The sequence below is a fragment of the Tupaia chinensis genome, unplaced genomic scaffold, assembly GCF_000334495.1.
Source record: "Tupaia chinensis unplaced genomic scaffold, TupChi_1.0 Scaffold000532_1, whole genome shotgun sequence".
NCBI lineage: Eukaryota > Metazoa > Chordata > Mammalia > Scandentia > Tupaiidae > Tupaia > Tupaia belangeri.
Window position 1 is genome coordinate 9,807,275 of NW_006160045.1, and position 15,175 is coordinate 9,822,449.

Below are 15,175 nucleotides of genomic sequence, written 5' to 3' on the forward strand. Positions count from 1 at the left end.
TTGCCCCAGGAAGTCTTTTTTTTTTTTTTTTTTGAGAGGTTTTTTCTGCTATAGGGCACATGCGCTCGCCAGACAGAGAGAGACATAGAGACAGAAGGCGAGAAATCACCCCCCAGAGGGGATGGTCACACTGCAATCCCTTCTCCTCCATTCTCCTCTCGGGATCTTGGGCACACACGCACATGCGCCCGGCGTGAGTTTTAAGCCACCGGGTCCGGGACATGAACTGCGGTCGACTACGTGGGAGTCCAGCGACATAGCCATTACACTAACTGCTGGTTCCCCAGATTTGATAAAGTTTTGAAAAATGTTGTAACAAATTTCTAAGCTCTATTATCAAGTTAAAAAATGTCTTAGTAATCTTTTTCCAATCACAGCTTTCAAATATTAGGGCATAAATTCTAATATAGTAAATTTTAAAGCATTGTTTGAATTATTGTCTAATATAAGGGAGACCTTACTTGGAATTTAGGGACTGTTTCTTTCTTAGCAATTTAATTTTTATTTATGCATTGTGGGTTGTTGAAGGGAAAACACATTTACAGAAGGACTTCCCACCCCATCCTCTTTCATCTTAATAGTGAAAGCTGACCTTTATTCAAATTCTTACTGGTAAAAACACTTGGGGGACCAGCAGGTAGAGTAATGGTTAAGGCACTGGACATGGCGCTTTAACCCATATGGCCAACCACGGTTTGAGTCCCAGACCTGGTGGCTTCCTTTCTCACTTTCCTTCTCTCTCTCTTTGTCTCTCTCTGGTCAAATTAATATAAATAAATGAATAAATAAAATTTAATAAATAATTCTTAAAAAAAAAAAAAACTTTGGGACCAGTTAGATTGAGATTGGTCTTAGGAAAGAACAAGCCTCTTATAGAAAGACTGCTAAGAAATTCTTCGAGGATTTGGTTTGCTTTCTGAATGCAGTTCAGCAATAGAGTTAATAGTAGTTTTCTTCTCAGGATTTAGATGGCAATCTCCTGGACTCCTGGGAAGGGGTGAGAGTGCAATGCCTTTGGTGCTTGAGTGACGGGAAGACTGTTCTGGCATCAGATACACACCAGCGAATTCGGGGATATAACTTCGAGGACCTTACAGATAGGAACATGTAATTGTTTTTTATTTTCATTTAAAAAGTTACCTAATTTTATGTTTAAATACATAGTAGAACTTATTTTTTCAAAAGAATGGTTTTTAAGATTTTTTTGTTTTAGTTTTGATTTTAGATTCATGTCAGATGCTACTTAATAATCATTAACTCAAATTTTTCTCAACTGAAGTGTGCAATAGTGATTCCAAAAGTGTCATTTAAGCCCCAGAGCATTTTATATTTTGAGCATTTCATTGTCTTAACTCTTAATATGTTATTTTTGACAAATTACCTTCTTGTTACAGAGTACAAGAAGATCATCCTATTATGTCTTTTACTATTTCAAAAAATGGCCGATTAGCTTTGTTAAATGTAGCAACTCAGGTACGTTAATTTATTTTTCAGAAAAATTTAGCTTAGTACAAATTTTAATTATGATTTTTAGTGTGCGTATATATAAATCTATAAATTTTATTGCATATGTTTGATCTTTAAATGTGTAGAGACAATTACAGATTTATCAGAACATTAATGTTTTGCGTTAATAGAAAATGGAAATGCTCCATCCAGCAAAGAGATAATTCACAGATTGCTTTTTCAAAAATTTTTTTGAGTCAAGGTAGAATAAATACCTATATTCTTTGTTCCCTGCAGGGAGTTCATTTATGGGACTTGCAAGATAGAGTTTTAGTAAGAAAGTATCAAGGTGTTACACAAGGGTTTTATACAATTCATTCATGTTTTGGAGGCCATAATGAAGACTTCATCGCTAGCGGCAGTGAAGGTAAGTTTTTTGTCATTGTCGATTCACATATGTTGATGGGTTTAAGGTTCTGTAATGCTCTCAATTTATAAAGCATCTTCAAGCATATTCAAGATATCAAATTAAAATTTCTGTGAGGTAGTTATTGAGTACACTGTTAATTTTCCTTTTTTGGAATGGCTTGAGCCCTTTTTTATTGTGATAAATCAGTAGTGCCTGTTCAGACCATGTAGAGATGTGTTTGATGCATGTCTCAAATCGAAACTTGGTTAAGTCATTCTGCTTCCAGATGTCAACTTATCTTTTCATGGTCCTGATTTTTTTTTTTTTTTTTGATGGTTAGTAATATCTAAAAAGTCAGGGTTAATTATGATGCTTTACCCTGAACGTGGACAGAATCGACTATTGTTAGATCTTCATTATTTCTGTAGTAGCCAAAGATAATTCAGTTTGATTGTTCTTTTTTTTTTTTTTAAAGATTATATTTAACTTTATTTAAATTTGACCAGGGAGGGAGGAGAAGGGGGAGAGGGAGTGAGAGAGAAAGAAGGCAAGCCACCAGGTCCAGGACCTGAACCATGGTCAGCCATGTTAGGTGGTCAGTGCCCTTAACCACTATGCCACCTGCCAGCCCCCAGTTTGATCGTTCTTACAGTTTCAGAAAAGCTGTAATCAACAGAATTGTTTCACTACTACTTTTTTGCATAAACTTGTTTTCAGTATTCTAGGCAGACATGTGCCTAGAGTCAGTCTAAATTTGTAATTGTTTAATAAAATATGTAAACACAGAGAAGCGAGGCAGTATTAAAATTTAGTGTACAGGGCCAAGCAGTTTCATGGTAGTTAAGGTAGCTAGATGCCACATGGCTGGGTCTTGTACCTGTGGCTTGAAAAAACATGTACAAGTGTGCCCAAAATCCCGAAAGGAAGGAGAACTAGAAGAGGAGGGATTGCAGGGTGAGCAGTATGACCATTCCCCATGGGGGATACTTTTTCACTTTCTTTTCTCTCCCCTAATCTCTCCCTCCCCTTCTCCAGCCGTCCTCTGGCTTTTTTTTTTTTTGAGAGTTTTTGCTATAGGGCGCGTGCGCTCGCCAGACAGACAGAGAGAGACATAGAGACAGAAAGCGAGAAATCACCCCCCAGAGGGGATGGCCACACCACAATCCCTTCTCTTTCATTCTCTTCTCGGGATCTTGAGTGCACATGCACCCCGTGTGAGTTTAAGTGTGAGTTAAAGCCACTGGGTCTGGGACTCAAATCGCTGTCAACTACATGGGATTCCAGCAATGTAGCCTTACGCCATCTGCTGGTTCCTTTTTTTTTTTTTAGTGTACTTTTTTCTGTTATAATTATTTATTTTATTTTATTTATTCATTCATTTATTTTAATTTGACCAGAGAGCGACAGCGAGAGAAAGAGTGAGACAGCAAGCTGCCAGGTCCGGGACTTGAACCGTGGTCTGCAATGTGGGAGTGTCCAGCAACTTAACCACCATGCCACCTGCTGGTCCCTAATTCAGTGTACTTTTTAAGAGGATAGGAAAATAACAGCAAAATACTACAGATTTTCATTCAATATTTTTCTTTGGCGTCCATTTTATTATTCCAGGTATTATCGTAGCAATTTTTTTAAAAAAACAGCAAATTTTCTAAGTCATTTTTTAAAGCACTATATCTGGGACCAGCAGATGGTGTAATGATTACATTGCTGGACTCCCATGTGGCCAACCACGGTTTAAGTCCCAGATTTGGAGGCTTCAAACTCACACTGAGCACATGTGCGCCCTTGCCCAAAATCTCAAGAGGAAAACCAAAGAGAAATGATTGTGGTGTGGCCATCCCCCGCAGGAGGTGATTTCTCGCTTTCCATCTCTCTGGCAAGCGCATGAACCCTATAGCAAAAATCTCTCTTAAAAATAAAGCCACTAGGACCAGCAGTTAGTGTATCGCTGGACTCCCATGTAGTTGACCGCAGTTTGAGTCCCGTACCCGGTGGTTTAAACTCACACTGGGCGCATGTGCATGCATGTCCAAGATCCCGAAAGGAGAAAGGAAGAGAGGGGATTGCAGCGTGGCCATCCTTCCTGGGAGGTGATTTCTCACTTTCTGTCTGTCTGTCTCTGTCTTTCTGGCGAGCGCACATGCCCTACAGCAAAAACCTCTCCCCAAAATAAATAAATAACTAAAAGCACTGAGGGGCCAGCAGGTAGCATGGTCATTTAAGGGCACTGTACTCCCACATGGCCAACTGTGATTTCAGTCCCTGACCTGGCAGTTTGCTTTCTCACTTTTCTTCTATCTTTTTTTCTTCTTCTTTTTCTTAATTCATTTATTTATTTAAATTTGATCAGAGAAGGACAGAGAGAAGAGAGGGAAAGTGAGAAAGCAAGCTGCCAGGTCCAGGATTCAAACTATGGTCAGCCATGTGGGAGTCCAGCGCCCTTAACCACCACACCACCTGCTGGCCTCACTCTCTCTCTCTTAAAAAAAATAAAGATACTGAATCTAGTTTTCAAATACAGACCAAGGAACTAGCTAATGTTGGTTAGCACTTTTATTTATGTTCCATTTACTGTATACAATATTTACTATTCCTATCTTTTTTTTTTTTTGAGAGGTTCTTTGCTATAGGGCGCATGAACTCACCAGACAGACAGAGAGAGACAGAGAGATAGAAAGTGAGAAATCACCCCCCAGAGGGGATGGCCACGCTGCAATCCCTTCTCCTCCACTCTCCTCTCGGGATCTTGGGCACGCACGCACACGTGCCCGGCGTGAGTTTAAGCCACCGGGTCCAGGACTTGAACCGCGGTCGACTACGTGGGAGTCCAGCGACATAGCCATTACACTAACTGCTGATCCCTACTATTCCTATCTTGACCAAAAAAACAAACTCAGTAGATAACAGGATCATAAAGTGGCACGTGAACTTTTCCTTTAAGTATAGGTATATCTGGGACCAGTTAAGGTGCTGGGTTCCCACATGGCTGACCAGCATTCAAGTCCCAAACCAGGTGGCTTGAAAATTACTCCAGACACGTGTGTGTGCCTTCCCAAAATCCCAGGAGAAGGGACAGCAGTGTGGCTGTTGCCCTTGGGGGTGATGTCTTACTTTCTCTCTCACTGTTTCTCTGGTACGTGCAATATGTCAAAAACAAAAACAAAATAAGATGTATTCAAGCATTAGGTCAAAGAAAGACACTAACAGATTTAGAGTTTAACATCAAGCGTATGGGTTTTTCTATTTTTTCTTTCCAGTTTAAGCCACCGGGTCCAGGACTTGAACCGCAGTCGACTACGTGGGAGTCCAGCGACATAGCCATTACACTAACTGCTGATCCCTACTATTCCTATCTTGACCAAAAAAACAAACTCAGTAGATAACAGGATCATAAAGTGGCACGTGAACTTTTCCTTTAAGTATAGGTATATCTGGGACCAGTTAAGGTGCTGGGTTCCCACATGGCTGACCAGCATTCAAGTCCCAAACCAGGTGGCTTGAAAATTACTCCAGACACGTGTGTGTGCCTTCCCAAAATCCCAGGAGAAGGGACAGCAGTGTGGCTGTTGCCCTTGGGGGTGATGTCTTACTTTCTCTCTCACTGTTTCTCTGGTACGTGCAATATGTCAAAAACAAAAACAAAATAAGATGTATTCAAGCATTAGGTCAAAGAAAGACACTAACAGATTTAGAGTTTAACATCAAGCGTATGGGTTTTTCTATTTTTTCTTTCCAAAAAAAAAAAAATCATTGTTAGACAAAATTAGGAGAAGAGAATAGTTGTTTATTAGGAAATAATAGAGAATTCACTTCTTTTCATTCTGGTTCTTTTTTACCTATTTACTCATTTTATGGTCTTCCAGATTCTCCTTTGGCTGTTTTGTTATTGATTTTTCTCTATGGTCTAAATATGTTCCGCCTTCTACTTGGTTTTTTTAGTTCCTCCCACTCTACCCCATGCTCTGTTCAATTCTGTTTCTAGTGGTTTTCTCTCTTAATTACTCCTTTGAATTCCCCATAGCTGTTACTAAAATTAAGTACCCTAGAGGTGCTTAAAAATGTTTATAGTTACTATCATCCCTAGTGATGCCAAACTTTTTAAGATTCTGGTGAGAGAAACACCTCCGACAGAGTTTTGTCATACTGCAATACCCTATCATCTGCCCACCTCTATCCACCTCACCTCCTACCAGCCCTCAGCCAGACAGGCCTACACTGGACCCCACATTTCAGGTTGGCTGGAGAATTGAACCCAGGGCCTGCCCATGTGGCTTCAACATCCACGCTAGCCTACAACCCATATTCCTAAAGCTGTCCAACTCCCACCCCACTGCCCCACCTCTGCCCTCACCCCTTTTGTAAGTCTGAACTAATTTCAGTCTAAGCGTGGTGACTGATTAATTCAATCACATTATATTCTGTTTAATGCTAAAAGTGAGACTACTGTTAAGTAAAGGGATTGGTTTCCTCATGACTCAAGTGTTTTAGAATGACTTTAAAAGTGGGGACAGATGATTAGCACAGGGGTAAACTGCAGTGCTTTGCCAGGCTGACCCGCATGCGGAGTTTCCAGCTTCACATTGGAAGACCTCCCTGAGTACTCCAAGGGCATGCATCCAAGGGCATGCATACCCATGATCTGGGACTGGCTGAGGCTGGGAGGGGGGGGGGGGTGAAAGTGCTTTCTTTTTCACATGTGCTCTCAGGAAAATATTTAACATTTTAATTTTTTTTTTTTTTTAAGTTTTTGCTATAGGTAATGTACACCCATAGGAGAGAGAAAAAAAGAGGGAAAGTGAGAAATCACCTCCTAGAGGGGATGGCCATGGCTCAGTTCCCTTTGCCTCCTTTCATATCTTGGGATTTTTAGACATGCATGCACATGTGTTTTTGTTTGTTTATAAAATTTTATTAATAGTGGCTGACAGGTCAATTGGTGGTTAAAGAGGCCGGACTCCCACACGGCCAACCATGGTTCAAGGGCTAGACCTCGTAGCTTGCTTTCTGTGTCTCTCTCTCATCAAGCTAGAAGGTAGTAATAATAATAATAAGTAAAGTTAAATTAATTCTTTTTAAAAATTTTTATTGATTCTTTTCTTAACTTGCTATAGGGCAAATTCATCCACCAGAGAGGGAGAAAAAGAAAGCCACCTGGTCCAGGACTTGAACCATAGTCAGCCATGTGGGAGTCAAGTACCTTAACCACCAAGCCATCTGTTAGTTCCAATCTGGCGTGTTTTTTTAAGCAGCCAGGTCTGGGATGCAAACAGCGAAATCAGGCATGTGGGATCCAGTTGCCCTAACCACCATGCCTTTTTTTTTTTTTTTTTAAAGAGAGATCTTTTGCTTTAGAGCATGTAGGCTTGACAGAGACAGAGAGAAAGTGAAAAATTACACCCCCCCCCAGGGGGAATGGCTGTGCTGCAATCCTTTCTCCATTCTCCTCTCAGGATTCTCAGCATACCAGCACATACACGCCTTCGCCTGGCGTGAATTTCAAGCCTCTTTCTGGGACTCAAACTGTGGTCGACCATGAGGGAGTTCAGTGCCTTAGCCCCTATGCCCCTGGGCTCATATTTTTTTATTGCTCAAAGACACACACACACTCACCCAAGAGAGAGAAAGCACACCCTAGTGGGGTGTGGTCACGCCATAGTCTCTTGTCCACTTATCTGGCCTGTGGAGATTTTGCACACAAGACTGGTATATTTTTCAAACCACTGGGGTCAGGATTCGAACCACTGTCAGTTATGTGGGATCCAGCTCCCTTAACCACTAGGCCAGCTCATATTCACACTATTCAGGCTTATTTTTCATTGTAAACTTAATTACTTCAGAGGGAAACACTACTGTCTGCTTTGCTTTTTCTTTTCTAATTTCATTTTCTGCAAGGGAAATTTATCTTAAAAATTTATTGAGCAAAGGACCAGCAGGTGGTGTGGTGATTAAGGGCACTGGACTCCCACATGGCTGAGCGTGGCTTGAGTCCTAGATCTGGGGGCTTGCTTTATCACTTTCTCTCTTTCCCCTCTCTCTCTCACTTACTCTCACTCTCTCACTCTGTCCCTCTCTGGTCAAATTAGATAGATGGATAGATGGATGGATAGAAAAAGAAAGAAAAGAAAGAAAGGAAGGAAGAAAAGAAGGAAGGAAGAAAGAAAGAAAGAAAGAAGAAATTAAGTTAAATAATTCTTTAAAAAAATTTATTGAGGGGCTAGCAGTTAGCATAATGGCTATGTCGCTAGACTTCCATGTAGTCGACCACAGTTCGAGTCCCGGACCCAGTGGCTTAAACTCACACCAGGCACGTGTGCGTGTATGCCCAAGATCCCAAGAGGAGAATGGAGGAGAAGGGATTGTGGCATGGCCATCCCTCCTGGGGGGTGATTTCTCACTTTCTGTCTCTCTGTCTCTCTCTTTCTGGTGAGTGCACGCACCTTATAGCAAAAACCTCTAAAAAAAAAGATTGAACAATAAATACCACCTAAGAAATTTATATTCAGTTCTTCATTTAGTGCCTTTTAGCTTTTGCTACACACACACTCACTCCAATATAATCCTAGATCCAAATTATGCCTAGATTTTTATTTTTATTTCCTTTTTTTTTTTTTTTGACGTTTTTGTTATAAGACCGTATGCACTCGCCAGAGAGACAAAAGCAAGAAATCACCCCCAGGGGGATGACTATGCTACAATCCCTTCTCTTCCATTCTCTTCTCAAGATCTTGCGCACACACACACACACACACACACACACACACACACACAGGGCAAGTTTAAGCCACTGAGTCCAGGACTTGAACCAGAGTCGACTACATGGGAGTCAACGACATAAGCCATTACACCAAATCTGGTCCCAATCCTGGATTTTTCTGAAACAAGGACACATTCTTTAAAATTTTCTTAGTTGGCAGCACACTCAACTTTCCACATTGACCTGGTTAACTGATACGTCATCAAATTAAGTCCCTTCTAAGTTTCCTTGAGATTCTGCTTGTTCAAGAATCATCATGCAGGCCAGCAGTTGGTGTGGTGGTTAAGGGCGCAGGACTCCCACATGGCCAACTGAGGTTCGAGTTTTGGACCTGGTGGCCTGCTTTCTCACTCTCCCCCTCTCTCTCTCTCTCTCTCTCTCTCTCTCTCTCTCTCTCTCTCTCTCTCTCTCTCTCTCTCTCTCTCTCTCTCTCTCTCTCTCTCTCTCTCTCTCTCTCTCTCTCTCTCTCTCTCTCTCTCTCTCTCTCTCTCTCTCTCTCTCTCTCTCTCTCTCTCTCTCTCTCTCTCTCTCTCTCTCTCTCTCTCTCTCTCTCTCTCTCTCTCTCTCTCTCTCTCTCTCTCTCTCTCTCTCTCTCTCTCTCTCTCTCTCTCTCTCTCTCTCTCTCTCTCTCTCTCTCTCTCTCTCTCTCTCTCTCTCTCTCTCTCTCTCTCTCTCTCTCTCTCTCTCTCTCTCTCTCTCTCTCTCTCTCTCTCTCTCTCTCTCTCTCTCTCTCTCTCTCTCTCTCTCTCTCTCTCTCTCTCTCTCTCTCTCTCTCTCTCTCTCTCTCTCTCTCTCTCTCTCTCTCTCTCTCTCTCTCTCTCTCTCTCTCTCTCTCTCTCTCTCTCTCTCTCTCTCTCTCTCTCTCTCTCTCTCTCTCTCTCTCTCTCTCTCTCTCTCTCTCTCTCTCTCTCTCTCTCTCTCTCTCTCTCTCTCTCTCTCTCTCTCTCTCTCTCTCACTCTGTCACTCTAAATAAGCCAATAAATAAATAGTTAAATAAAAAATAATTATTAAAAAAGAATCATCATGCATACTTAATGTTTTCATAATAATATGTTAGTTGCCCTGTTCAAAACACTTTATATACAAATTTGTTTAACCTTTTTAGCAAGATGATGAGGATTAAGTATCACCATTTACAGATGAAGAGGTGCTAAGAGTGAATAACTTGGCCAAGGTGAGAGTGAGTCGGTGATAGAGGACCACATCATCTGATTCCAAGGCCCATACTCTGAACTGTTTGTTTTTTGTTTTTAAGTTTTTGGGTTTTTTCCATGAGAGAAAGAGACAGGCACCCTCAATGGGGCCCTTGTGTCATGGTCCATTTGAGTCTCAGCTGACCTAGATCACAGGTGGACACATGTACCCCCTAGTATACTCAGGGAATTCCTAGCATGGGAACTTGGGACCTTTCCCGTATGCGTTCAGTGCTTTACCACGGCCCTGTCACCTGTTCTCATTACTGGTTTTTCTTTTTATCATAGAACACATGCATGGAAGAGAGCAAGAGATGAGTACCCTTCACAGGGTCTGATCACACTGTAAACCCCTCCCCCCAGGCCTCCAGCCTGTCAGATCATGGGCACGTATGCGTATGTGACCCATGTTCATGTTGTACAGGCCTGAGACTCAAGCTGCTGTCATCATGTGGGATCCAGTTTCTCCTGAGCAGTGTTACCACTGCACCATGGAGCTGGCCCTTGTTTGTTGTTTTTAATAAAGATTAGTTTATCACAAAGAAACAAAGCTTCAGGGTATTTTAGTTTTTATCATCACTTCATGAAATTATAACTACTATACTCCAAAGTTATATTATCATGGAGGTATTTATCTCTAGTAGTAAGTTATTGGGCAGGGCTGCCTGGGTTTGAATTCCAACTTCACCATTTACTAGTGGAAAAACCACAAGCAGGTTGCTTAACCTCTCAGTGCTTCAATTACCATTTGTAAAAAGGGAGTAAGCATAGTACCCACCTTATGGTTTGGTGATTAAGATTAAATAATACACCTTAAAGTACTTGGCACCTGGTACTTTATAAGCACCCAATAATACTTTAGCTATCTTAATTGTTGCTGGGTTGGGTTTTCTTTGTTTTGTTTTGTTTTGTTTTTAATTTGCGTACATTGTTTTTCTATCACCATGTACTTCCATAGAATTTATCATTATTCCTATCTTGGATTTATGTTCAAAGATCTCAACTTACAATTATTTATTACTTGTGTATGTTGACTAAATATTAGAGATATTTTTGGTAACTTGAGGAAACGTCACCACTTTAAACAGGAAGAAAATGTGCTTTTAAAAATGACTTTCCGGGACCAGCAGTTGGCATAATGCTATGTCACTGGACTCCCACGTAGTCGACCACGGTTTGCGTCCCTGACCCGGTGGCTTAAAACTCACGCTGGGCGCGTGTGCGTGCGTGCCCAAGATCCCAAGAGGAGAAGGGATTGCGGCGTGACCATCCCCCCTGGGGGGTGATTTCTCGCTTTCTGTCTCTCTATCTCTCTCTGTCTGTGTGGCGAGCACACGCACCCTATAGCAAAAAAAAAAAAAAAAACCTCCCCCCCCAAAAAAAGACTTTCCACAGGTAATTTGTTAAACTATTCATGTTTTATTTGTATTCCCTTTAAACAATCAAGAGTTAAATGTCCTTTGTGTAGTAAATGATAAATTTAATATTTTGGTGTTGATGTAAAAGAACTCCCTAACTTTTCTCTGAATTACTATATATTCAGATCACAAGGTTTACATCTGGCACAAACGTAGTGAACTGCCAATTGCGGAGCTAACAGGGCACACACGTACAGTGAACTGCGTCAGCTGGAACCCGCAGATTCCATCCATGATGGCCAGCGCCTCAGATGATGGCACTGTTAGGATATGGGGACCCGCACCTTTTATAGACCAGCAGAATATTGAAGGTAACACCTTTGTACAATGTCCTGTTCTCTCCAAATGAGATGTTGTTCTGCTTGTTGTGAAGTTGCAGCTCTCTTAAGCAGTAATTTATTTAAAGTGTGGGGTATGATTGATTATCTCTTTTAGAGATTGTACCCTATCTCATTCCACAGGAGGTTTAAGTAACCTAAGATCCACTAGTGTTGCAGTGTGTCATCTCATTTATATCTTGTTTTAGTAGGCTATTTAGCTATTTAGCAGTGCCACTTTAAGGATCTTATTGAAAATCTGGCTTCATAATACCACTTAAATGCAAAGCATTTTATACACTTAAAGAGCTAGCCAGAATACAGAATGTGAACAACTTCAAAAGATTTTAATGATCTTGATTATGGATTTTACTCTTACAATAAACACCTGTTAACCCTGTGTAGCATAGTAACATGAGCTATACTTGGGTAGGGAAATAATAGGGAACTAAATCTTACTGTATACGTATGGTCCCAGGCTGCATGCTGGGGCCTGTATTACATACCTTATCCCAAGAGGAGAAGGGATTGCGGCGTGACCATCCCCCCTGGGGGGTGATTTCTCGCTTTCTGTCTCTCTATCTCTCTCTGTCTGTGTGGCGAGCACACGCACCCTATAGCAAAAAAAAAAAAAAAAAAACCTCCCCCCCCAAAAAAAGACTTTCCACAGGTAATTTGTTAAACTATTCATGTTTTATTTGTATTCCCTTTAAACAATCAAGAGTTAAATGTCCTTTGTGTAGTAAATGATAAATTTAATATTTTGGTGTTGATGTAAAAGAACTCCCTAACTTTTCTCTGAATTACTATATATTCAGATCACAAGGTTTACATCTGGCACAAACGTAGTGAACTGCCAATTGCGGAGCTAACAGGGCACACACGTACAGTGAACTGCGTCAGCTGGAACCCGCAGATTCCATCCATGATGGCCAGCGCCTCAGATGATGGCACTGTTAGGATATGGGGACCCGCACCTTTTATAGACCAGCAGAATATTGAAGGTAACACCTTTGTACAATGTCCTGTTCTCTCCAAATGAGATGTTGTTCTGCTTGTTGTGAAGTTGCAGCTCTCTTAAGCAGTAATTTATTTAAAGTGTGGGGTATGATTGATTATCTCTTTTAGAGATTGTACCCTATCTCATTCCACAGGAGGTTTAAGTAACCTAAGATCCACTAGTGTTGCAGTGTGTCATCTCATTTATATCTTGTTTTAGTAGGCTATTTAGCTATTTAGCAGTGCCACTTTAAGGATCTTATTGAAAATCTGGCTTCATAATACCACTTAAATGCAAAGCATTTTATACACTTAAAGAGCTAGCCAGAATACAGAATGTGAACAACTTCAAAAGATTTTAATGATCTTGATTATGGATTTTACTCTTACAATAAACACCTGTTAACCCTGTGTAGCATAGTAACATGAGCTATACTTGGGTAGGGAAATAATAGGGAACTAAATCTTACTGTATACGTATGGTCCCAGGCTGCATGCTGGGGCCTGTATTACATACCTTCATGCACAACAGCTTCATAGTCCTTCAAGAGAAGTGTTTTTATAGGTAAGGAAACTGAACCATGGTAAAGCTAATTAGCTTGTTGAGTGCTGCCAGGTCTTCTTCACATCAAGGTCTAAAAGGTTTTTTCCCACTACTTTGAGAGACTTGAAGATGAAGAAAGCACAAAGTATAAGGCTAATAGTTAAGGAAAAGCTTAAGTGAACATAGGAGTACTAGAGAGAAGGGCATAATGAGAAAGGTCAGTAAATTATTTCTCTCCCCTTTTTCACATAAAACAAATAAAATGTTTAGTTTGATTAAAAGTAAGTGATTTAGATTATTTGTTCACTGTGTCCCACCTAAAAAATTTTAGTAAGAAAAGTGACTGCATTACTGGGTAAGCAGGGAGGACAGGTAGCTCTATCATGGTAGCCTATATGATTTGAAAAGGTATATTTTGTTCTCTGTGTGGTTTGGTTTGGTTCGGTTTTGGTTTTGGAGGGGTGTTTTTGTTTTTGTCTTATGATACAAACCGTAGAAGTCTCCACCAGATCTTTCTGGCAGGTGAGGTGAGTTAAAAGTGTGATGAGTACAGGGATCATAAACAATTTGACAGCTACTGAGAAGTTGCTCAGAACTTCGAAAGGCCCTTTTTATATTTGTAGATCACTGTAACATTTTAACATTCCTCTGGGATATCAGCTGAGACCAGAAATGTATTACTACTTTGTTGTCCTGCTTAGGTTTCAAACTCTAATCTCTTAAGATAGACTCCCCCCAACCCCCCGCCTTAAGAATGATTTATTTATTTAATTCCATTTGTTATTATTACTGTTTAACTTGTTCGGAAAGAGCCAGAGAGGGTCCAGCAGGTGGCATGGTGGTTAAAGGTGCTGGACTCCCACATGGCCGACCGCGACTCGAGTCCCAGACCTGGCAGCTTATGTTCTCTCTCTGTCTCTGTATGTGTGTGTCCTTCTCTAGTCAAATAAAAATAAAATGAATAAATAAATAAAGTTAAATATAATAATTAATAAAGAGAGACAGAGAGAGAGGAAGGGAAAGTGAGAAAGCAAGCTACCAGTTCTAGGACTTGATCTGTGGTTGGCTATGTGGTTGTCCAGCACCTTAACCACCACACCACCTGCCGTCCACAAATAGACTATATATGTACAACTGTGATTATGCTTTTTTTATTGTATTAGTCACTTGGAAGTTATTGATTCAAGAAAATAAGCATATTTGAGTTGAAGTAGGAAAACATTAGGTATATAGTAATAGATTAATCCTGTAAGAGGGTATATTTGCCTCTACTGCATTGGAATAAGAGTCCCATTAGTGCTATTTAATGAATTAATGAGTTAATGTTGATACTCACATTGGTAACTAAGGGAGATTTTGGCTCAGTTCAAAGACCTGGGTCCAGTTCAGCAACTTCCCATCATGTCTTGACAACATGGTTATAGCTCTAAAAAGATTTTTGTTATTGTTAGATGTTTTGCTATAGGGCGTGTTGTACTTGCCAGAGAGAGAGGGAAAATGAGAAATCACCCTCTGGGGGGAATGACCACACCTCAATCTCTTCTTCTCCATTCTCCTCTCTGGATTTTGGGTAGGCACACACACGCCTGGCATGTTGTTCAAGCTGCTGGGTCCAAGACCTGCTGAGTAGGTCATGTGGGACCACCGCTGACCCGCCCCCTCCAACAATTTTTATAATATTTTGAAATAGAAAAACAATTTCCATATAACCAGGTATTGGTTATGTAGCCTTTGTGAAAGTATCTACCAGAGTCTTTTTTTTTTTTTTTTTTTTTTTTTTTTTTTTTTTTTTTCACGAGTTTTTTTTTTTTTTTTTTTTTTTGACCAGAGAGGGACAGAAAAAGAGAGAAAGTGAGAAAGCCAGCCGCCAGATCCAGGACTAGAACCATGGTCAGCCATGTGGGAATCCAGTGCCCTTAACCACCATGCCACCTACTGGCCCCCAGAGTCTTTTTGACCCTTTGAAACTCCCCTGCCCCAATTAAAGTAATAACTCATTTGGAATAGAAATTTAGAAAAGTTATAGATGAGGCTAAAGAAAATTACATTCAAAAAATATAAAATAATGAGATACTATAAGCCACGTATTTTTTT

General features: G+C 40.6%; 1 protein-coding gene across 1 annotated transcript in view; it reads left to right on the plus strand.

Annotated features, from left to right (window-relative positions):
- WDR26 (WD repeat domain 26) overlaps nt 1–15,175 on the plus strand; it is a gene marked incomplete at its 5' end in the record, with an annotated part of 67,751 nt that overhangs the window by 45,029 nt on the left and 7,547 nt on the right. Inside the window, 1 exon segment of the mRNA XM_006157271.3 lies at nt 11,347–11,532. Within this exon segment, the coding sequence (XP_006157333.2) occupies nt 11,347–11,532 (186 nt within the window).